Source organism: Nanorana parkeri, unplaced genomic scaffold (assembly GCF_000935625.1).
Source record: "Nanorana parkeri isolate BGI_ZX_2015 unplaced genomic scaffold, ASM93562v1 scaffold366, whole genome shotgun sequence".
In the NCBI taxonomy this organism is placed as follows: Eukaryota; Metazoa; Chordata; class Amphibia; order Anura; family Dicroglossidae; genus Nanorana; species Nanorana parkeri.
The window spans coordinates 1,146,708-1,169,507 of record NW_017306634.1 but is presented as its reverse complement, the minus strand read 5'-3'; the positions used below and the strand labels follow the sequence as shown (position 1 = coordinate 1,169,507).

At 42.5% G+C, this 22,800-nt stretch overlaps 1 protein-coding gene across 1 annotated transcript in view; it reads left to right on the top strand.

Annotated features, from left to right (window-relative positions):
* Positions 1-22,800, top strand: part of KNDC1 (kinase non-catalytic C-lobe domain containing 1) — a 98,388-nt gene that overhangs the window by 36,493 nt on the left and 39,095 nt on the right. The window contains exons 8-15 of the mRNA XM_018558894.1: positions 775-846; positions 2,708-2,775; positions 5,817-5,975; positions 7,046-7,123; positions 9,750-9,807; positions 11,900-12,038; positions 13,017-13,708; positions 19,542-19,686. Coding sequence (XP_018414396.1) covers positions 775-846; positions 2,708-2,775; positions 5,817-5,975; positions 7,046-7,123; positions 9,750-9,807; positions 11,900-12,038; positions 13,017-13,708; positions 19,542-19,686 — 1,411 coding nt within the window. The remainder of the gene's footprint in view (positions 1-774; positions 847-2,707; positions 2,776-5,816; positions 5,976-7,045; positions 7,124-9,749; positions 9,808-11,899; positions 12,039-13,016; positions 13,709-19,541; positions 19,687-22,800) is intronic.

The following is a 22,800-nucleotide window of genomic DNA, read 5'->3' as shown; positions in this document are numbered from 1 at the left end:
AAATGTTCCATGTGCACAATAGCCCTGGCCTCCGTTCTACTACACCTTTTGGATGAAAAGAATGCAGATTTGAGCCAGATTTTTGTGTCCAACATCAGTACCTGACCTCACAAATTCTGTTTTGGATGATTGACGGAACAAAGTAAGTCTCTGCGTGTGAAAACATAGCGGATTGGTTACTACTGTGCTGTGCCTCATTAGAGGAGAACTATGATGTGAGTGATTTTCACTCAACCTCATAGTTCGAGCCGACCTGTGACAATTAAACTGTAACAGGTCGGCTCTATATATTGGGAAGTGAGCAAACGCATACCGTCACTTGCTCACTTTCTGATCATCTCCCTGCAGAGAGCAGTGACTGTCAGTCACCGTTCCTCGCAGGGATTCCCCCCTTCCTCTCCGATCCTCCAGCGCTGACTGGTGGAACGGAAGGGGGGGGGGTGGCGGGTACAGCGGGCTCTGCCTCTAGATAGGCAGAGCCAGCTGTCACTCACGCAGATGGGTGGATCTCGACAGCATTGTCGGGATCCGTCCCAGCTGCGGCAATCTCGGTATATAGTGAGCAATAGCTCGCTATATACTGAGCTTTGGGTCACGGGAGGACATAGAATATATCCTCCCGTGACCCTTAATCGAACTATAGGATATAAAGGTTACCCCATAGTTCTCTTTAAACATGACTGTGTATGCTGAGTTTATCAAAGTAACCTGCTTAATGCTTTATTTTAGTGATGTAGTTAAGATAATTTTGTGTCTCTCATTACTTATTTACAGAAATGTTATGCCTGGAGTCTGTACTGGTCAGTCACAATGGAGAAGTCCTATTTGTTACACTTGCAAATGAAGGTAAACCAATAAGTCTGGTGGCTGTGGAATTGTTATTACTTGTCGGCAACCTGAGGCTTATGAGCAGAATTTAGATTACTTTAAGTATATTTGCCTTTTTAGGACCGTTTATGTGCTGTTCTGGGCCAGCTGAATAGCAGCTTTAAAAAATAGCTGCTGACATCGTTGTAAATAGATTGCCAGTGGAACCCTCTCGAGGAAATCTTATCTTATCGTCATTAAAGCACAAATCCCGTCTCCCCCTTAACCGATTCCCCCACCATCCTTGAACCCCTCTCTGCAATGCTTTTTATAACATTTCCAGCTCTTGAAGATAGAGCAAGGCTAGAAGCATAGTACTGTAGAGTAAGAACGGGGGTATGTTGTACTTCACTAACTTTTTTTTCCCCAGGAGGGAAGGGGAAATGGCTGAAAGAAAAATAAGCTGTAATAGTAAAACTGTTGGAATAAAATGTATAAGATATATTTACCTTGCCCCTGAATCCTGCCTGCTGTAATTAGGTGAGGGTGATGTCACAATCTTTCAGCGAAGTCCTAAAAACTTTAAGGATCCCAGATCTCACGAGAAGACGCCTCTGCATACTGTGGCATCTTCTTGGAAGATTTGGAATACTGCGTTTTCTGGGATCTTGGTGGAAGGGTCATGACGTCACCCTCTCCAGTGTGGAAATAAGGGATAAGTTAAGTATATTTTCTAAGTTTTCTTCTTCCCACAGGTATTTCTTATTTTTACGGCTTTAATGAAATGATTGGTAAAAGGGGTGGGGGGTAGACTAATACAATAACTGGACCTTGCATTTTTGTACAAGGTCCCTTTTTAAATAGAAAACAGTGAGGGACATGGACGAGCCAGGCTTGTGGAAGCTTTGCTAACTGTAAGGGCAGTCGTTTTGAAATACAGGCTGGCAATAGAACTTCCTCCTTTTATGGTATACTAACTTCTAATGAGCATTCTTATGAGAGACAATAAAATTAATAAGTTCATTATCACGCTGCATTATCATTAAGCCTGCTACAGACTGACTGTAGAAAGTCTGAGAACATTTAAGAATGATGGAACGTGCACTTCTATTTTCAGATATGGAACTACTGAATAGATGATCTTATCCTATCTGCAGAGGCTTCTGTTAAATTCTTATTTAAAAATAAAATTCAGCCCATATGAAAGGGGGATTTGTAATGTTTTCTGAAGAGATAGAAATCTGGAATAAAGTGGTTAGCGCTGCTGCCTTGCAGCACTATGGTTCTGGGTTTGAATCCTATCTAGGGCACTATCTGCATGGAGTTTGCATGTTATCTCTGTGGCTATCTTTTGGGTACTCCACTATAAATGCATGCTGGAAGTTAATTGGCTCCTGTCTGACTTGGCCCTGGTATGAATGCAAGTGAGATAGGGACCTTGGAGTGTAAGCTCCTTGGGGGCGGGGGACTGGTGTGAATGTACCTATGCATGTAAAGCAGAGATGTGCGGTCAGGGGAGACACGTGAGGCAGAGTCTCACCTCCATATTAGGGTGGAAAAAGCTGTCCACTTCCAGTCTGAAGCTGACGGCTTTTTCTCCTTCAGAGCGGCTTTTAACAGGTTACATAGAGAAAGCCTCCCCGCTGTGTAACTTGTCACATCATCCAAAAATCATACAGATGGGTTAGCTGGAGTTTTCATACATTATGAGCCAAACATGCAGTGCGGATGAATCTTCCCAGTGCATGTGTTTTTAAATGACACCAATTAATTACCAGTGAATGTTTGGTGAAAGTCGCATTGAATACTTTATGAATCTTTGCCATTTATACTGTATATGTGAGCTTGTTTCCTAGTTAGTTGCCTACACATTGAACATTGTGCCTGGTTTTATTTTCAGATTCTCATGATGCATTTTGTGTTCCCCCGGAGTATGAGCATGATGGCGAGGGAGCTGGAACGGAAAAGGTAGAACAGGATTATTTTGTGCTTTATTTAAAGCTGAATTTCAGGCAGGTGGATAAATACATTTGTTTGTTTTTTAATACCGGCTTGAAATTCAGCCTTAACCCCTATTCTTACCTGAGTATTTTATTGCCTGTTTTCCCAAAGTGTGACAAAGCTAAACATGAAGAATTATTCTTATTATACAGGATTTATAGCGCCAACAGTTTGTGCAACGCTATACAATATAAGGAAGACATTACAATCACAAGACAAGATGGTAAGGAGGGCCCTGGCCCTGAGGACTTACTGGTCCTCTGTATTTTGCTCACTGGGAATAATGAGTCAGCATTTGCAGATCTCCTCCCACATGAATCATTTTAAGGCTATGTTCACACCATGTCCAAACCATATCTGGAGTAGATCAGCAAACCTCACAAATTTTTTTTAGCTTAAAATGGGCTTACAGATGCAGTCCAGTGCGTTTGTATGCTGTTTTGATGCGTTTCCATGTGTTCCAGCTCATTTCAGTCCAGAGAAAATGAGACAAGCAGTATTTTTATTTTTTTTTGTCTGGAACGGACTGCGCTGGTGTGAACAGAGTCCAGAAATACCATAGGGATAAATTGGCATGCTTTTTGGTCCGGGAACAAACTGTTCTGGTCTGGACATGATCCCCGAACATGCTCTGAACAAGCCCTAGATGTTTCATTATGTCCTGATTGGCTGTTCACACTAATGACTGTGAGGAGGTAGGCGTTTTCAATGTGGGTGAATGGCTCTCTCTACATTGGCGAGTTCATTTTTCTCTTATATAAAACTGACTGTGAGGTGCACATTCCTTCATTCTGAAGGAGGGATTGCCTCTGAAATGCATCAACTTTTCTGCTTAAGCTGTTCCTGTTTGTTCATACACCACTTGATCAAATTTTATTCATGTGAGTAATCTACTATTGTGCTTTGCACTGTTAATAAATGCTTATACATGAGAAGGGGCTGTCTCCTTTGTTCTTCTGTGTTTGCCTGTACCATGAGGATATATCCCAATAGCCTTTTGGATGGCAGCCTCGCAGACTGATGGTCGTTTAGAAGATTGCTGATGGAAAATAGACGAGTACGCTGAGCGATAGGAGTCTGGTTTTCTGTCCCTTGTAGCTTAAAGCTCAAAAAAGTACATACGCTAATAATTGGCAGAATTGGGTATTTTTGTCCCCATAGACCAGTGGGAGCATCTGAAAAATGTTCCTCCTCCTAGTAACTAACTCAAGCCTGAAAATGCCGGAAAAACACAAACAAATTTCAAAAGCACCTGAAGAGTAAATGGGGGCTCAAATGTAATTTTATTTCTGTCTAAACATTTTCTTTATTACATTTAGAACTAAAGATAATGTATTTAAATAGTGTGTTTACTGGTTCCTCCTGATGACTTCCGTGTCAATACCGAGTCCTGCGGTGACAGGTCAGCAGGAGGAAGCAGTGAGATTTATGGGGGCCCCAGGAGAATGACACTCCCAGAAGTTTTGCAGTAGACTTTGCGGGGCGCTTTCTCGGGATCCTGATGGTATTCAGTGGCGCAGGAAGTGGAAAAGGTGAGTATTTAGTTTTCTATTACAGGTAACAAGGCTTTTACTATTTATTTCTCAGTACAGGGTCACTTTAAAAAGGAACGAGCATATTGACTGCTCTGAAAGAACATCTTTAGATATCATATAATTGCATATCATATCCTTGCTGAGTTTCCTGGCTCTGCTACTATGCAAATTAGGAGCACTTACGCTCCACACACCCTGATAGATAAAGGCTTCATCAACATGCGGCAGTGAGGTGTGTTTCTGGAGGCTGGTTAGAGCTCTAATCTCTTACAGTAGATATAGTTACTATAAAGCATTAAAACAGATATGACATTCTCCTTTGGTTTCTGTGGATGAACAGACCTGTCATTCAGACCTATCAGGGGTTAATGTAGGCACAAATAGTCTGTAGTTAGAAAATGCAAAGAAGTGCATTCCAGTGCATTTTAGTGTCTGTGCTTGTGTAAACCCAGACAGGCCTGAACAACTTCTCATTTCAGCCGTATTGGAGGAAATTACACCTTCTTTAATAAAGCCTTAAAGGGTATCTGAACCCAAAACCAACCATGTAAAACATTGTGGTTTACCGGTCCTAAAGGTGCCCACACACCTTACAATTATCTGCAGATTTTCTGTGGTCAGATGGAAAAAGTGCAACAGATTGGCTCAGGTGGAGATTACTCCATCCACACAGTTAAGTGTAGATGGAGGAATCTGTTGCACCTTTTCCATCTGGCCACAGAAAATCTGCAGATAATTGTAAGGTGTGTGGGCAACTTTAGATATGCTGGCTGCATTTTTTTTTTTTTTTAGGATTTTCCCTCCTTTATTTTCACTTGGTAATCTTGTGAATTACACGCTTCCTGTCCTAGGGTGACAAACCTTTTTTGTCCACCTGTATCTATGGGGGGAGCCATGGTTGTCTCCGAGGGCTACTTGGCTGTATCCCAATGGAAACGCGCAACAAAAACGGCTCAAAGTAGTACATGTACCTTTTCAGGCGTGGGCCGTTTTGTAGCGCGTTAGGGACGGGCTGAAATACGCCAAGGTGTGAACCAGACCCATTGAATACAATGGGATTTAGATGTTTGAGCGTTTTGTAGAGCGTTCGTCGAGCGTAGAACGCGCTACAAAACGTTCAGGTGTGAACGAGGGCTAAGAGTAATAGTTGCCTGGCTGCCTGTGGCTTCAGTATTTTGAGCCACTGAATTGTACTTGGTGGAAGTCTTCTTTAATCCCTCATGGCTTATTAAAGGAAGGTTCTTGCAGTGAAGTATTAAATGGAGATCGTCTTAATAGTTTCCTAATAAATTGGTTCTTGCGTTTTTCAGCGTAGCCTCGGTTACTTCTGCATCTTGTTGGGTATCATTTTAATCTTCTTGGCTTATGACTTTCATTATTTTTCCACCCTCGTAATGTTTTTTTTTTTCATTTTGTTCTCTTCTCTGTTTCAGCCCTCCGCAGATTTAATATGTACACATTTTACTTTTACAGGCTTGTGTTTACGGGATTGCAGCTATTTTATGGTCAGCAGCAAAGTTCAATTTCCCTGCTAATCACAAGCTAGCGCTGCCGAAAAAGCTCAAGCGGTTTCTGCTGCAGATGGCAAAGAAAGACTCAGTAGAGAGACCGGGTTTAGGCGAAGCCTTGCAGGTAATGGCAAACAGATCTGTGTGCAGTCAATTACACGTTACAAAGGCCTGAAGGCGTAGACACAGTATCCGCTGGGTGACTTGTGTCAAGTAGAGGGAAACGCTTGCTGCCAGGTGAAATTGTAGAAAATCAGGCTTTATTCCTCGTTTTTTGGAGGTTGAGAAAATGATACATCAGCCTGTTTTAAGAAGACAACCCCAAGCTTTGCAATTTTTTTTAGCTGAAAGCTCTTTGTTCCTTTTGGGCCATTTTGGGCCACCTCTTGGTTCCCTTTGGGCCACCTTACATACCTGTATAAGGGGCTTCTACTTTACCAACAGATTTCTTTGATCTCTCTTTGACATTTGTGATGGTAAAGATCAATGTGCCAGTTTTTCCATCATTTTTGGTTTTTCAGTTGCCCCTCAAAATAAGAGAAGACAGTGGTAGGAAAGTGTAATGTGTTAACTACTAGGGATGCACTGAAATTTCGGCTGCCAAAGCTTTTCGGACGAAAATGGTACTTTGATTTGCCCAAAGTACCATTTTTCAGCCGAAATTGCGGGGCATCTATGGTTTCTCTCCTCCTCGCTGGACGCTGCTCTGTGTCCCCGCTGACAAGGAGCAGCGTCCAGCGGGGAGGAGAGAAACATTCAGGAGGCTGAGCTGAGCGGGGAGGAGACCGGTGTCCGCAGTCTGTGTTTAGCATGAATGGGGGCAATCAACTGATTTTTCTATCATTCAGCATGCGGGCTAAACAGGATAAAATTGCTGTCTTAAGTATCTCTAACCCTCTGGAGCCTTTTAGCTGAAGCACCACCACAATCTGGCCACAATTTGCATCCCATGCTTGACTGCACCTTGGGCCACCCTAGGCCATTTGCCACATGATGCATTCACATGTAAGCATAGACAGTTGGCAAGTACCAACAAAAAAGAATTTTTAAATATGTCTAATAATTGACTCCTGCATTCTCCCTTTGCAAAATGATAAAAAATTATCAGTCATGTTAGTCACTGCAGTTCGTATACATAAAAATGTTGTCATTAATTCTTATTACAGTTATATTTACTTTTGTGTACACTTCCAGATTTGCAGAAAATATCTACTCCAAAAGAATCTGGACAGTAAGGCAATGTGGTCACACTTACTCAGCCTTGCAGAACAGGTAAGCAGTTCACTGTAGACCAGCCAAGGTTTCATGGTTGTCTGCTTGAACGACTTCATATGTTTGCAGCATAAGGCCCCATTCACATGTAGCGACATACCTTTGCAGCGGCCGGGATAGCGCGACTTTCGGGGCGACGTTTCAGCGACAATCCAGCGACGGTAGCGCGACCTTCTCCGTCGGGCTCCATAGAAAAAAAAACAAAATCGCGCAAAATCCGCCGAAAAAAGGGTCCGGTAGAAGCGACGAGCGACATGGAGCTAAGACAGCTCCATTGACTATCATTAGCCGGCGACTTCTCGCGATATCGCGCGGCAAAAATGCGCGATATCGCGCTACATGTGAATGGGGCCTTACACTTATCATAACTAAGTGAATGACACTGCTATTCAGGGTATTGTATTGTGGGACCTGAACAGATGCACACAATTGCTTATTTTCTTACCCTACCCCAGAAGTCACATAAAAGCAATCACTTGGACCGCCAATTGAATAACTTTTCATTTTTAAAAGCACAAATCATTTTGATCATTTGCAGAGAACTGTTGGGAACCCCAAATACTTTAATAACCTGTATTTGTTGAATTTTGGACAGAAGATTTAAAAGTGTATTCACAGAAAGACCAGAAAATGTATTATAAACATATGTACAAGATATAGTGTGGCTAATTTATTTCCTTGTGAGGGTGTGTAATATATCTACAGTATACGTACAACTGAACCCATTAAGTGGGCCAAATTCCTATCAAGGTAATAATGAATATTTTAAAAAAGCATGGTTTAAATTTGGTAATTCAAAAATAGCACTTCACATTATTAACTATATAGAAGTCTAAACATTGGTTCACTTTTTTTTTATAAGCTACTATATCTCTGATAATTAGACTTAAAAGGGCGTTTTTATAAAGCAGTAATTGTGACATTTACCAAACATTCCCTATAATTTTAAACACATGTTCCAAGAAGGTTCACCTGCAGTGAATAATTGGTGAATTTAACACTTACCGCTTTATAAATATACCCCTAAGTGTTATATAGGTTGAACAGATGTAAAATAATAAAATAGATTATAGCTCAAATAATAGATGAATTGATGAAAGAAATAAACTAGGTATAAGAAAAGAAAAGGCAAAGAACAGAGGGAAACCGAAGCAAGGAGACATGCACCACATTGGTATGGACCAGAGTACAAGGTAATGCTGGGCACACACCTTACAACCATCGCAAGACTTTTGTCTTGCGATGGTTGTAAGGTAATTAAAAAAGCGTACGATCTGCCTATCTTGGACAGGCAGATCGTACTTGCGATGATCGCAAGCCCGCCCCGATGAGGGGGCAGTGTCGTATGGGCAGAACGGGCACAATCGTACGATTCTCGGCGTGTTTTTGAACATGTTCCTAAGATAAAAGTCGTGCGACCTTACAGTAGCAGAGGTCGCACGCCTTCCACACACATTGCGATAATCGTATGATCGCTGGATTTCCCGCTATTATCGTACGATTATCGCAAAGTGTGTGGGCACCTTAAGTTGCCCCTCCAAAGTGGGGAATGTGAAGAGAAGCTGGCAATGTTGACCTCAGTAGGTTGGACATACATTGTTACAGCCTTATTGTACAAGGTCCTTTAGTTTTAACCGTTATAACGTGTGAGGTTGTCTGATTTCTATGTAAACCATGTGGATTATTTAGGCAGGCCTTCATACCCACATGGTTGATATATCTACAGGAGAGAAGTACAATCGGGTTGTAATGCATGTTCAGCATCATCCATATACAGTTCTGTGCTGTGTCACCCTTGATCTGATAATTCATGTTTCAATCGGATTGTACAGTCTTCTTGTAAAAGAGAACTAAAGCCTAACTTTTTTTATTTTTTTTATTAATTTTAGTTATAGTTATTTTTCGGGTCAAAGGAGTACCTTTACTAATGTAGCCTGTTATATGCAGTAGCCCACTATATGCTGACAGTGCAGAGCCGTGCTGAAGTCCAGAAGGATCCCAACAGTATTGTCAGGATCCACCCTGCTGCCTGATTGACCGCTGGCTCTGCCTCTAGAGCAAAGCCAGCTGTGCCTACCCCCTCCCCTGTCTGTCCCTCCAGTGAGGGCTGGAAACAACGAAGAGGGCATGAGGGGATCTCTGCGGGAAGCAGTGACTGACAGTCACCATTCTCTGCAGGGAGAAGTTATGAGCGGAGCGATCAGCAGTTTGATCTATAGAGCCGGAGTGTGACAGCTGCAGTGTATTAAAAATACATTTTACTCTCCCAATACTTCTCCTTTAATCTACGACTATGTTTTGCAAAGGTCTGCCTGATTGGATACAAACCTGAATGCATTTTTTTAGATAGGCCTTTACCTTACACAATTTTGGTCAATCTAACGAGATTGGACATTTAGATTGGACAATCACAATTCTACCGTGTATGATCAGTTTGAGACCGACCATAGATGGACATCAGTGAACATTGAAAGATCACCCCATTGTTTTTCTTAGGGCAGAACAAGCTGCAACATTCCCCAGTGGTTCGTCATTAATAACAATACAACTTTTTCTTCAGTAAAAAAAATAAATCTAAGATGCTGATCTGAAATCCAGGAGGTTATAACTCTGTTTCTTTTTTTAGATCACACAGACTCGTCCACCCTCTGAGATATCTGCTGCACACATGTCAGAGGCTTCAGGTATTGTGCAACATGGAAACTATTTCTTGTTCTTATTTTAAAGAGGACGTTACTCATCAGAGGACGTTAAATCATCAGTAAACTTGCCTAATAACCGGTTCAGTTATCTTCAGTTTAAATTCCAGGTACATCCAAACAAAAGGTGTTCAAAGTTTAAGGCCTGTTCATACCATCTGATATCGGTGCATTTAGTACACCCTATCGCACAGTGCACCTAGCATGCAGTACCGTTGCCATTCAAGTTGGATTGTGTGCAGCCCTGCACTACTTTTTTTCACTGCAACACATGGTATTGTAGTACCACAATGTACGTTATAATACCAAAAGTATTGGGACACCCTCCAAATCATTGGATTCAGGTGTTCCGTGTAATTTCCTTGCTACTGCATATTCCACGGTCAACTGTTAGTGGTATTATAACAAAGTGGAAGCAACTGGGAACAACAGCAGCTCAGCCACAAAGTGGTAGGCCACGTAAAATGACAGAGCGGAGTCAGCGCATGCTAAAGTGCGCAGAAGTCGCCAACTCTCTGCAGAGTCCATAGCTACAGACCTCCAAACTTCATGTGGCCTTCAGATTGGCACAACAACAGTGCATAGAGAGCCATGGAATGGTTTTCCTTGGCCGAGCAGCTGCATCCAAGCCTTACATCACCAAATGCAATGCAAAGTGTTGGATACAGTGGTGTAAAGCACGCCGCCACTGGACTCTAGAGAAGTGGAAACGTGTTCTCTGGAGTGACGAATCACGCTTCTCTGTCCGGCAATCCGATGGACGTGTCTGGGTTTGGTGGTTGCCAGGAGAACAGTACTTGCCTGACTGCATTGAGCCAAGTGTAAAGTTTGGTGGGGGGTTGTCTTTCAAAAGTTGGGCTTGGCCCCATAGTTCCCCCTTCCTGGCCCCTTCCTGTTCTAACATGACTGCGCATCAGTGCACAAAGCAAGGTCCATAAAGACATGGATGAGTGAGTTTGGGGTGGAGGAACTTGACTGGCCTGCACAGAGTCCTGACCTTAACCCGATAGAACACCTTTGAGATGAATTAGAGCGGAGACTGCAAGCCCGGCCTTCTCCTCCAACATGAGTACCTGACCTCACAAATGCGCTTCTGGAAGAATGGTCAAACATTCCCATAGACACACTCCTAAACCTTGTGGACACCTTCCCAGAAGAGTTGAAGCGGTTATAGCTGCAAAGGGTGGGCCAACTCCATATTGAACCCTACGGACTAAGGCTGGGATGCCATTAATGTTCATGTGCGTGTAAAAGCAGGCGTCCCAATACTTTTGATAATATAGTGTATTTCAAGCCCTCCAGGAGGTGCATTGGGATCCAATTAAAATGAATAGCAATGCAACACCCCTAGTGTACAGTATCGCATGCTAGCTGCACTGTATGGTAGTGTGCATTTTGAGTAACACAGTAGTGTGAATGGGCCCATACAGTTTTTTTTTCATTAGAAAACAAATTGGTCACTCTATAGCAGTTTGGCACACCCCTGCAGAGTCAGCGCTATAGCTCTAAAAATTCCAAAAACTTAATTCTTCCTGCTTTTTGGAGAGTATTAGCTGTGACTCAGCAGGGAGGCATGTTGGACCTCTAAAGAGAGATCACGGCTTTCTTACAGAGAGGAAGGGTCCTTCTTCATGGCATGCTGGTAGGAGGCAGGCATTTCTACTCAGGCCTGTGGCTGCTTTTCAAAGCAAATTAACTTTAATGCTTTGCGTACCTTATGTTTTGATGGACCAGTAATGTATTTAGCTGTTTTGAAGTGAAAGTTCAGTTGGGGGTCTAAATCTAAGCATCTGAAACCCATATGCTGAGACTTGCAATATCTCTTAGCTGCTGCAATTTCAGTTTTGGCTTCAGTCACACAGCCGGTAGCAGTTTGTGTGATCCTGAAAATACGTAAACCTTTGTGAACATGAATAGGCCTTTGGGTTACAGCATGCTGATGTGGCTCTTTTTTCTGCCATGCAGTGCACCTAATATACACACTTCTGTTCTTTATATTATTACTACAATGGTGCTCATTGCTTAACATTTAATTTGTGTTCTATGTTAATGTTTTCTAAATCCCTCTTTGTCATAGGTTTTGTACCAGTAGCAACAAACAGTAAACTGATGGCAGTGCAAGGTCCGGTTCCACTGACTGATCTACCAGCTGCCTTTACATCTCCAGCCACATACTTTAAACCTATAGTCATCATGCAGAATACAGACGTCAACAGGTATTCATTTACTTTCTTGCTTCTGCCTAGTGCTTGCAACCAACTGAAGTGCCGTGTCAACCGATCAGCTCAGTAAATTACAGAGAACTAAACTATCATAGTGATGAAAAATGGCTCGGAAAGGAAGAGGCATATACAGGCTGGCCATATGTGGATTAACATTTTGGTGTCAATTAAAAAACATTTTCGGTTTCGGCCTGACATATTTTTTTTAATTTCGGTTTCGTTTCGGTTTTAAAATTTCCATTTCGGTGCACCTCTAAAATATATTAATTTTGGACAGCTTTGTCCATAATTTCTTCATGAATTTACTGTAAGTGTGTGTTTGGCATCAGTACAAAGTGAGGCTCTTGCATTTCTGAGTCAGTAGGTTGGTATTTCTCATCCATTGTTCTGTTCATTGAGCTTGTTGGGTATCCCATTCCTTTGCCCAATTGGTAAAAAAACTTTTTGAGGTCAGGTAAAGATGATGGCTGAAAAGACTTGACTTGCAGTCAGCATTATTATTTATCCCAGATAGCTCCATGAAGGCCAGTTAACTGTGTTCATACTAAACTTGTCAAACCATGTATATATGTACCTGGCTTTGTGCAGAGCCCTGCTTTAACGGAAAAGGATCTTGTATTCTGACAGGTGACGCCGGCACCTGTCAGAATACCTGATCAGAGCGGGCAGCTGGTGTATGGGCACCTCAAGACTGTTTGAATTGTTGCTCGAGGTGGTGGGTCCATGACAGCCTGTGTTTAGTGGAAGTGGGTTGAATGAGGAGTGGGTTGAAAGGCTGAGGATATCAAATAGTGGAAAGGAATTACCTGGGGGGTAGCTCTGAATTGAAAGGGAATATTGCAGTAAAGAGTTTTTTTGGGTGGTGTAGACTTATCATTGAAAACTAGCCAGTTTCTATTTAGCTACTATAGTCTACTGCACTTTGATCCCATTTGCAAAACAATCTATGTGTTTAATTTAAATGTCTTCCAGCAATGAAGTTGCAAGTCAGAAATCATCCCCTAAAGAAAGCATTACTGTGAAAGACCCAGTTATTGAAGATGATATTTGTGTGTCTGATATAGAGAACCATATAGATGAAGATAAATTAAGTCAAATGAGCAAATCTTCCAGCAGCGCTTCGAGGACTTCCCACAATCGGAATTCCAGCCTGCCAGAGTACCCCTCCGATCGCAAAGAAAAGATTCCCTCTTCAGCATCTTCCATCTCCTCAAACTCTTCAACCCTAGCCAGCAGTCCTTTAGTAAACAATTATCTCCTAAAGCAAGACCCTAAGACTGGTAATCTCACTCTAGTACGAGTACATCTTAGTATTCCAGACCATATACCAAGCGTGTCTCTGGAGACTGAGCCTGTATCCCAGAGCATTAAGACATATAATTCTCCAGCATCGGAGGCTAGTAAGAACAACAATGTTGATATTAAGGACTATGAAAAATATGACAATGCTGTGGATACACTACTCACACCTCATAGAACACTTAATGGAAATAACCGTGAACAAACACAGGATAACCAGTCAACTAAATCATTGTCTGAGACTGTTGTAAATGGGGAGACTAGAAAAGCCACATCTACTCCACTGCAGAAAGTGATCCAACTCTTACATGATGAATTTGCATTCGATGGCTATTTAGAAAATGGCGTTGAAGACACTGCGATGGGTATGTAATGTAAATCATTCTGAACAATGTCTTAAATTGTTTTTGCATTTTATCTACTTCGACATTTATCCCTCTCTATAGCTTTGTAAGAGCACAACTTGACAACTTCTGGTGGTTAGGTGGCATTAAAGTAGAAACTGTAAAGAAAACTTAAAATTACCGTAAAGTAGATGTCCATACTTAAATTGAAGTAGAACTATGAGGTGAGTGCTTTTCACTCACCTCATAGTTCTAGCCGACCTGTGACAATGAGACTGTCACAGGTCGACTCAGGTCAGTAGACACATACCGGCGTTCGCTAACTTCTCGATCCCGTCACAGGCGTGACAGGGGAGTGGCTGGATTCCCCCCTCGCCGCTCCGATCCTCTAGCACTGACTGGAGGAACGGGAGGGGGCGGGTACAGCTGGCTCTGCCTCTAGATAGGCAGAGCCAGCTGTCACTCATGCAGCTGGGCAGATCCAGACATAAGTGTCGGGATCCGCTTAAGCTTCGGCTTCTCAGTATACCGCAAGCTGTTGCTCGCGGTATACTGAGCTGAGGATGACGGGAGGACGCTAGTTTGTGTCTTCCCGTTACCCTAAGGAGAACTATGGGGAAAAGCCCTAACCCCATAGTTCTTCTTTAAGGCCTCCAGTGTCCTTCTTTCTCTAATAAATACTTAGTAGTCCTGCCAGTCAAAGGACCTGGTCATTTTGCAGGGTGACCACGCTAAATGCCCTGCAATGAACTCACTTTCCACTTTTTCTGGAGCCAAACTGTACTGTGAGTACATTGCTTCTTGTCCCAACTTTTTTTTCATGGAAATAGTTGTGTCAATGGAAGGCTCTGGGACAACTATTTGCAGAAACTATTTCCATTGAGAAACTGGCAGGCACAAGAAGTAGAGAGCGCATGGACTGGGGGCACTGAGATAACTGTACCACTATACTCCAGGCACAGTTTTGGGGGAGCTGGATTATGTAATGTACAGCACAGATGCAATTGTAATTAAAGCCCAATTGATCCTTTAGTTTAAATCCGATAAATACAATCCAGGAGTATGAGCTATCTGGGATGCGCTTAATTAGAAGGCCTCCTGGCTCCGAGTATATCCCCTTTCTCTTGGATCTTTCCAGGGGAACAAATCACCTTCTTCCATGGGCAGCAGGGGAGACACTAGCCGTGGCAAGTTTCTTAGAGATGGTGAAGGTCTCCTGCTCTCTGATCTGCGGTAACATTATGGAAATTTTCCCATGGATGCTTGGCCTCATGGACAGCTCAGGCACTTTTTCTGCATCTCGAGCTTCCTTAATACGCCCATTATCTTCACTGACTCACATTATGCCAGTCTAATCCTCCACCTAGACTGATATTCCTATTATAAAGTTGCTGTTTCTCACGGAGTGGGAAATTTAAAGTTTAAAGTTTGCCCTTACCAGCGCCCAGATCACTCCACCTACCCAAAGTAATCTATTCTACCTCAATAGATTCACGGACACAAGAAACATGTTATAAGTTATTGACTAGCAGGTATAGGGTTCCTTCAAAGATAGCAAATCTATACCCCTCCATTTCACACCTCTGCTGGTGGGGCTGTGGTCAACCAGGCACCTTTCTGCACATATGGTCATAATGGTAATTCTCCCAATTCGCTTGGATGTATGGTCACCCGTATTGCCCTGCCAGACAAACCTGGGCCCTTTCTGCTACATCTACCACCTGTGGCGATTGCTCATTACAAAAAATGACAAAGTAATGAACATCCATGAATAATCAATTTTTATCAAGCTGGGTCGAGCTGAAATTCGAGTATTATATGGTCAGCTTAAGTAGATAAACCTGTCCCCTGTAGAAAAGGACCCTTGTCCCTGACTGAGGCTGGGTAGTGTTGGATCTCTGCATAGAGACCACTGCTTCCACACAGAGAAAGGATCCTTATCTGCAGCATCCTGGCAGGGGAAAGGTTTTTCTACTCAGCCAGTGGCTGTTTTCTAAAGAAAATGAACTGTAAGACTTTGAACACATTTTGTTTCAATGCCCCTGGAATACATTTAGTTGATTTTAACTGGAAGTATATTTGGGGTTTAAGCCAATACACTTCCGTCACATATTTACTGGATTCTCCATTAAAAACAAGGCTAAAATGTGTGCTTTAAATTAGTAATATAATTTCTCTGGGAAAACATTGCCCCAAAAGGGAGGCAGCTGGAGAGCTGCTTATACCGACATGTTGCTGCAGATTTATTTTTGTGTATTTAATTATCGGTGTTTTTTCTTCCTGTTTTAATCACCGCACAGTCGTTCTGCGGAGTACAAAAGACTGAATCAGTCTCTTGTGAGCCAAGCAAGACGAAACATGCTTTATTACACCATGTTTTTATGAGAATCCATATATTCAGTGGTGAAATTTTCTACAGAAGAATTATTGAGTGAATTGTTATTAAAAAACAATAGATTTCACTTTGGGCACCGTGTGTCACTTTGGTTTGGGACTCCCAAACACATTTGTTCAGTGTAATATCTGGGTACGTTTTATCTTTTCGGTATGACAGGCTGATTAAATACTGTATATCACACAACAGTCATTCGCCGCTTGGTTTTTAAGGCAAACTGCTGAGCTTTACTTATTGAGAACATTGCTGTCTAATATTTTATTTGGTGCTGTGCTGATGAGTTGCACTGTATTCATGTTTAGTTTACATTATATTAACTGCCTCCGGGCCGGCCCGGAGCTCTCTAGATCTGAGCGGGCGTCTTTTGACGTCCGCTCAGATACGCCCCCTCGCAGCGGCGCGCGCGGAAAATAGCCGCAATTTAAACACAGGCAGTGGTGCCTGTTAACATACAAGCGATCCGCCGGCTGTAGAGTTCCTAATTATAGTAAAAAATAAAACCCCAGTGGTGATTAAATACCACCAAAAGAAAGCTCTATCTGTCCCCAAAAAATGGTATAAAATTAATTTCAGTACAGCGTTGCATGATGGAATAAATGTCAAAGTATCGCAGCGCTGAATACTGAAAAATGGCCTGGACAAGAAGGGGGTCTAAACACCTGGTCTTGAAGTGGTTAAAGCTGCTTTGCTTGTAGTAAAAGTAGCCTAGCTCGCATATCATTTTGTTTTATTTGACTTAATGTTATGTAAACTCAATCGCTGACATCCCCAATTACTAAGATCTCCAATAAGCATGGATATGTAAAGTAACATCAAAAGTAATGTTTAAAACTTTTTAGCCATAGTTTGGCCACCTGCCTAATATTAAATAGGTCCCCTTTTGCCACCAAAACAGCCCTGACCCATTGAGGCAAGGACTCCACTAGAGCTCTGAAGGTGTGCCGTGGTATCTGGCACCAAGCCGTCAGTAGCAGATTCTTTCAATCTTGTAAGTTGCAAGGTGGGGCCTCCATGAATTGGACTTGTTCTTCTAGCACACAACATAGAGGCTCGATTAGGTTGAGATCTGGAGAATTTAGAGGCCGCGTAAACACCTTGAGCTCGTTGTTGTGTTCCTCAAATCATTCTTGAACCATTTTTGCAGTGCGGCAGGTCGCATTATCCTGTTGAAAGAGGCCAGGAAATATTGTTTTCCATGAAGGGGTGTACTTGATCAGCAACAATGTTTAGGTAGGTGGTACATGTCAAAGTAACATCCACATGAATGGCAGGACCCAAGGTTTTCCAGCAGAACATTGCCCATTTCTTCCTCAGATACGTGATGCACACGCACCCAGTAATCCACATGTAAAAGAAAATGTGATTCATCAGACCGGGCCACCTTCTTTCATTACTCTGTGGTCCTGTTGTGATGCTCATGTGGCCATTGTAGGCGATTTTGGTGGGGGACAAGTGTCGGCATGAGCACCCAGACCGGTCTACAGCTGCGCAGCCCCACTCGCAACAAACTGTGATGTACTGCATGTTCAGACACCTTTCTGTCGGAACCAACATTAACATTTTCAGCAATCTGAGATACAGTAGCTCTTCTATTGGATCGCTCTACACGAGCCAGCCTTGCTCCCCACGTGCATCAATGAGCCTTGCCCGCCCATAACCCGGTTCACCGGTTTTCCTTCCTTGGACCACTTTTGGTCGGTCCTCACCACAGCTGACCGGGAACATCTGACAAGAGGTGCAGTTTTGGAGCTGCTGCTCTGACCCAGTCATCTAGTCATCACACATTGGTCCTTGTCAAAGTTGTTCGAATCCTTACATTGTACATTTTCTGCTTCCAACACATCAACTTCAGGGACAAAATGTTCACTTGTTGCCTAATATATTCCACCCACTTCCAGGTGCCATTGTAATGAGATAATCAATGTTCTTCACTTCACCTCTCAGTGGTCATAATGTTATGGCTGATGGGTGTATACAGTATAAATCTGTTAAAATAATATGTAGCAATTCTGCCATAAAGGTCCTTGTTTAGACACATCCCTATTTTAGGGTGACGGCGCTTTGTCCCTGTATCTCAGTTTCTCTCCTATGTTGTCACCTTGTCACAAGAGCTCTCAGTGGAGACTACGAGTGTTCAGGCCAGATGCTGATTGTCTGGAACTTATCCCCTGTCCTTATTATGTGAAGAAATGAAAATAAAGACCCTAAAAATAATCACAGCGAGGAACAAACTGTTACAACTGATTGAAGAAATCCCAGCTGTTGTGGAACTACAAGTCCCATAACGCATTGCAAGACTGACCATTACAGGCAAGACTCCCAGAGGCAGAAGCATCCTAAAAATACATTCAAGTACCCTAACTTTTTTTTTTAAATGTTTCTTATTTGTGTATCACTCATCTGTAGATCTTCAAATCATCTCTGAATTGGTGCTGATACTGTCCTTCCTTCTGGAGGGTGGCTACTTTTGTTCCCCATAGTCCCTGTGTGTATATAGTAAAGTAGTCAACGCTCCAAGCTCGCTCCTGGGATGGACTACAATCTCAATACAAATTAGTAAACTAAACGTGAAATTGTAGTCCATCCCGGGAGCGAGCTTGGAGCGGTCACTACTTTACTACACACAGGGGGACCATGGGGAACAAAAGTAGCCACCCTCCAGAAGTAAGGACAGTGTCGCACCAATTCAGAGATGATTTGAAGTACTACAGCTGAGTGATACACAAATAAGCTGCATTTTTGTTAATAGTTAAAGGGTTAATAAAGCCTCCAATGTTTTTGCATATATCTACTGCAGCAAGCAGTAGATATATGCAAAAAGTGTAAATTAAAAAAAACCCCGCTTTAAAATAGTTTAATACTTACCTGTGTCTTCCCCGTGCGCTACCATCTGAAAATGTGAAAATTCTCGGGCGGCCACAAAGCATCTTGGGGCGGGCGCATGCCCAGTTCACATTTTCGGCCGGGAGACGAGGAGAGACACAAGGTAAGTATATGGAGGCGTGCACCCGCATGCAGACACCATGGGACAGGAAGTGCCAGCAAGGACAGAGGAGTCGGCTCTGGATCGGTGACTCGCAGCAGCGCTGGAGGGACAGATGAAAATGACAGGAGAGAAGAAGGAGGTCGGATTAAGAAACAGGTAAGTGCTTTAATTAACATTGGGGGGAGGGAAAACATTTTTACCTTTTTTTTTTCTTAATGTCACTTTAAGGTACTTGAATGCATTTTTCAGATGTAACTCCTGAGTTTCGTGTCGCTTTAACCTCCAAGTAGCTTTCAAAAATTTGGAGTTGAAACCTATTCTCGTGCATCTTGTTCAAGTGTCCCTACCAACACATTTTTTAAGAGATCGATACTTCGAACATGTTTCAGATTCACCTCTTATAAAAATATGAATTTTACAACTTTATATCTAATTTATCCACTGACAAGTTCGTGTTTTTGTTTCCTGTGCAGGGGAATATATTTTTGCCTTGAAAGGTCTTCAGCATGCTACGTTCTGCAGTGCAGTATGTGAGAAGTTCTGCGACCTCTATTGGGAAGACAGTCTTCTGGGAAATCTGTACAAGATTATCAATGGGAAATCTCCACCTCCTACCAGGTACATGTTTTGTATGCCTCCATGTTGAACAGCAGATGTATTCTAACCTCCATTATTTTTGGAACTTTCGGATTATATTCCAATTAGTGTAGACAATAGAAGAATTAATTACTTCAAATGAGTTGGAAACACTTTTGGCAAAAAAAAAGATCTCTGTAAAGAGTCGCATAAACTGGAGAAAAATAAAAAGTTTAAACTTGTTTTACAAAATACATCTGCATGAAAGTCATGTGGCATATATTCTACAGTATATGAAAGCAGAACTCTGGGGGGAAAAAAATAAATCTTAAAGGAGAACTATGAGATGAGTGATTTCCACTCACCTCATAGTTCTAAGCCGACCTGTGACAATGAGACTGTCACAGGTCGGCTCAGTAGATCGGGAGGTGAGGGAACACATACCGGGTTCCCTCACCTCTCGATCCTGTCACGGCTCTCTGCCGTGACAGGGGGAGGGGCTGGATTCCCCTCTCCCCGCTCCGATCTGCCAGCGCTGACTGGCGGAACGGACGGGGGAGGGGGCGGGTACAGCTGGCTCTGCCTCTAGGTAGGCAGAGCCAGCTGTCACTCACGCAGCTGGGCGGATCCCATCATCTACGTCGGGATCCGCTCCAGGTGCGGCGTCTCAGTATACCGCGAGCTGTAGCTCGTGGTATACTGAGCTTAGGGTAAGAGGAGGACGCTAGTTTGTGTCCTCCCGTTAACCTAAATAGAACTATGGGGAAAAACACTGACCCCATAGTTCTCCTTTTAACCCTTCCTGTGAGGCTACCCCCATGTTACAAGGGTTAGGTGTTCATTCGTGTCTAGGTTTTAAAAAAAAGTTATTCACCTGATCCTCGGAGCCTTTCTTCCCCTCTGCTGCAGCAGTCTAAGGATCTTTGAGTCCTCACATTGTATTCAGTGTATAGGACATGAGGACGCCACAGGGACACTGCAGCTGAGGAGGAGACAGGCCGGGAAGAGCACTGTCACAGCCAGATCTGAGGTTCGGATATGTAAAAAAAAAATATATAGAGCTATATAGATATATATCTATATAAAAAAAATGTCGAGCACTTACCTTTTATAGTGCGGCCGTAGCCTCAATTCAAGGTTTAACATTTTTTTAAAAAATGTTTTGCCCCAGAGTTCTTCTTTAAAGGATATACTTCTTTACATAAACATTTGGTTTCCAAATAGCCCTGAGCTGAGTCCATTTCTCACAAGTATCCCGTGACATGCCGGGTTTATTTATTCCTGGTACCCCTAACGTGCGTCTGTTTTTTCCAGGCAATCCATAGAGGGACACTTGCCAGGCAAATTATTCACAACTGTAGATATAGATCCATTGCAAATCAGGCTGCCTCTTATTTAGTAAAGTATATGTGACATTTTTTACCTCTGCAATACTGGGCAGCCATATAGGATGGTTTTTCAGAGGTGCAGCATTTTTAGCAGTGTAGATGGGTCAGAGTTTCACTGAAAACCAACGCACAATTAAGAAATGGTCAGGGGCAGGTTTTGTTCTGTCGCAGTAGATCAGCTGAGGAAGGAATTGTATCAATCAAGCAGCAATTTTGATAGTAAATCTATCTAACTGCTCCTGATTAGCATTGCCTAGCTGCCCCTCATTATGTTTTCTGAGAATTAAACATATGTAATTGTATCTATCTTATGGATGATGTGTTATTTGCCAAAACTCCTCCAAATTGTTATAAAGAAATGCTTTCTGAACCCAATAGAAGTACCTCTGGGATATTGTATCACTGGTTGGCAAATGATGATTGGATAGGGTGGCTGATTTAATATCAAAGGTGTCACTGCTCTTCTCTTTACTTCACATACTTTTATAGGAGTTCCAAATGTGTAAACATTACATTCATTGCATACCCCAATTCTGTGTTGCTTTATCCCAGAACTTCATAGACTTTGAGTCTACTAGAATATTAAAACGTACTCTAGGATTGACAGGTAAATACATTGTTTATATGGGAGCTGTTCTGCCTGTGGGTTTGTATTTCTGTCTATCCAGTCCTGAGCAAACCGCACAGCCATCCCAGTGACCTGATTTTTCTCTGCTGTAGTTAATGTGGACCTTTACCTCCTTTCACTAAAAAATCACCCCAGCCTGCAGCTCTCCCCACTAATATGAAATCATCTTACATTCATTAGTTAAACAAATATATTTTTCTTTTACGTACAATTGCTGTTTTTCCACTTCCTGGTCCTCTTGGGCATTAGTGATGTTATCTGTGCCTAAGGATTGCATTCTGGGAAGATTACATGGGTAGGACATTGCTGGGAAATCTCATCTGTAGTATCACAAGATCTCAGTGAAAGGAATTTTCCTCCCCTGAGATGATCTTCATGGTACATGCCCTAGTCACACGTACCAGAGTTCCAGGAAGTAAAGTTTAGATATTTTAATCTGCCCTTAGTAAAAGTGGCCACTGTGAGAAGACTGGGGCAGAAAAGAGAAATAAGGTCTGCAAAGAATACAAAGCCGGGAATTCTCTAGCAGTATCTGTTTGTAGATTGTCATTGCTAAAGGTGTATTTGTTGTTATTTCAAAGATATGGGTAAAGTTCTGCTTTAAGCAACACAGTTTTGTCAGCAACAACAGCTTGGAGCAGCAGCAGACTGATGTAGTTGTCCCCCTGCTCTCTTTTCCAGTCAGTTTGTTACTTTCTAATGCAGGGTAACAGATTATCCCCCCATGCTGCTTCTCCCTGTCTGGTGCACAGTACTCCTGCACAGGGGAATTTTTTTTTTTTTATACATATGCATTGTGTTTAGCTTCAACCTAATCCAGTATCTGGCAGACAGATGTGCTTTTCTTGTGGAAGTCAAACATTGCATGGGGTTAAAAGTGTGTGCCCTGCAAACAACACAAATAGTACTTGCAAGGTAACAATCTGTATTCCTTAGTACAGAGAACTGAACAAAAATGAGTAATCCACAGTAACAAATTTGAAGGAGTGCTGCATCAGTCTAGGTACACGAAACTAGCGTGATGTGATGGAGGTTGCGATAAGGTGCCACACGTTGCCGTTGCTACTTACCCCATGTTGCTATCATTTAGAAAGGAAATGCAATGCAGCTTTGTTAGAAACACTGGACGTTTCTTTCACC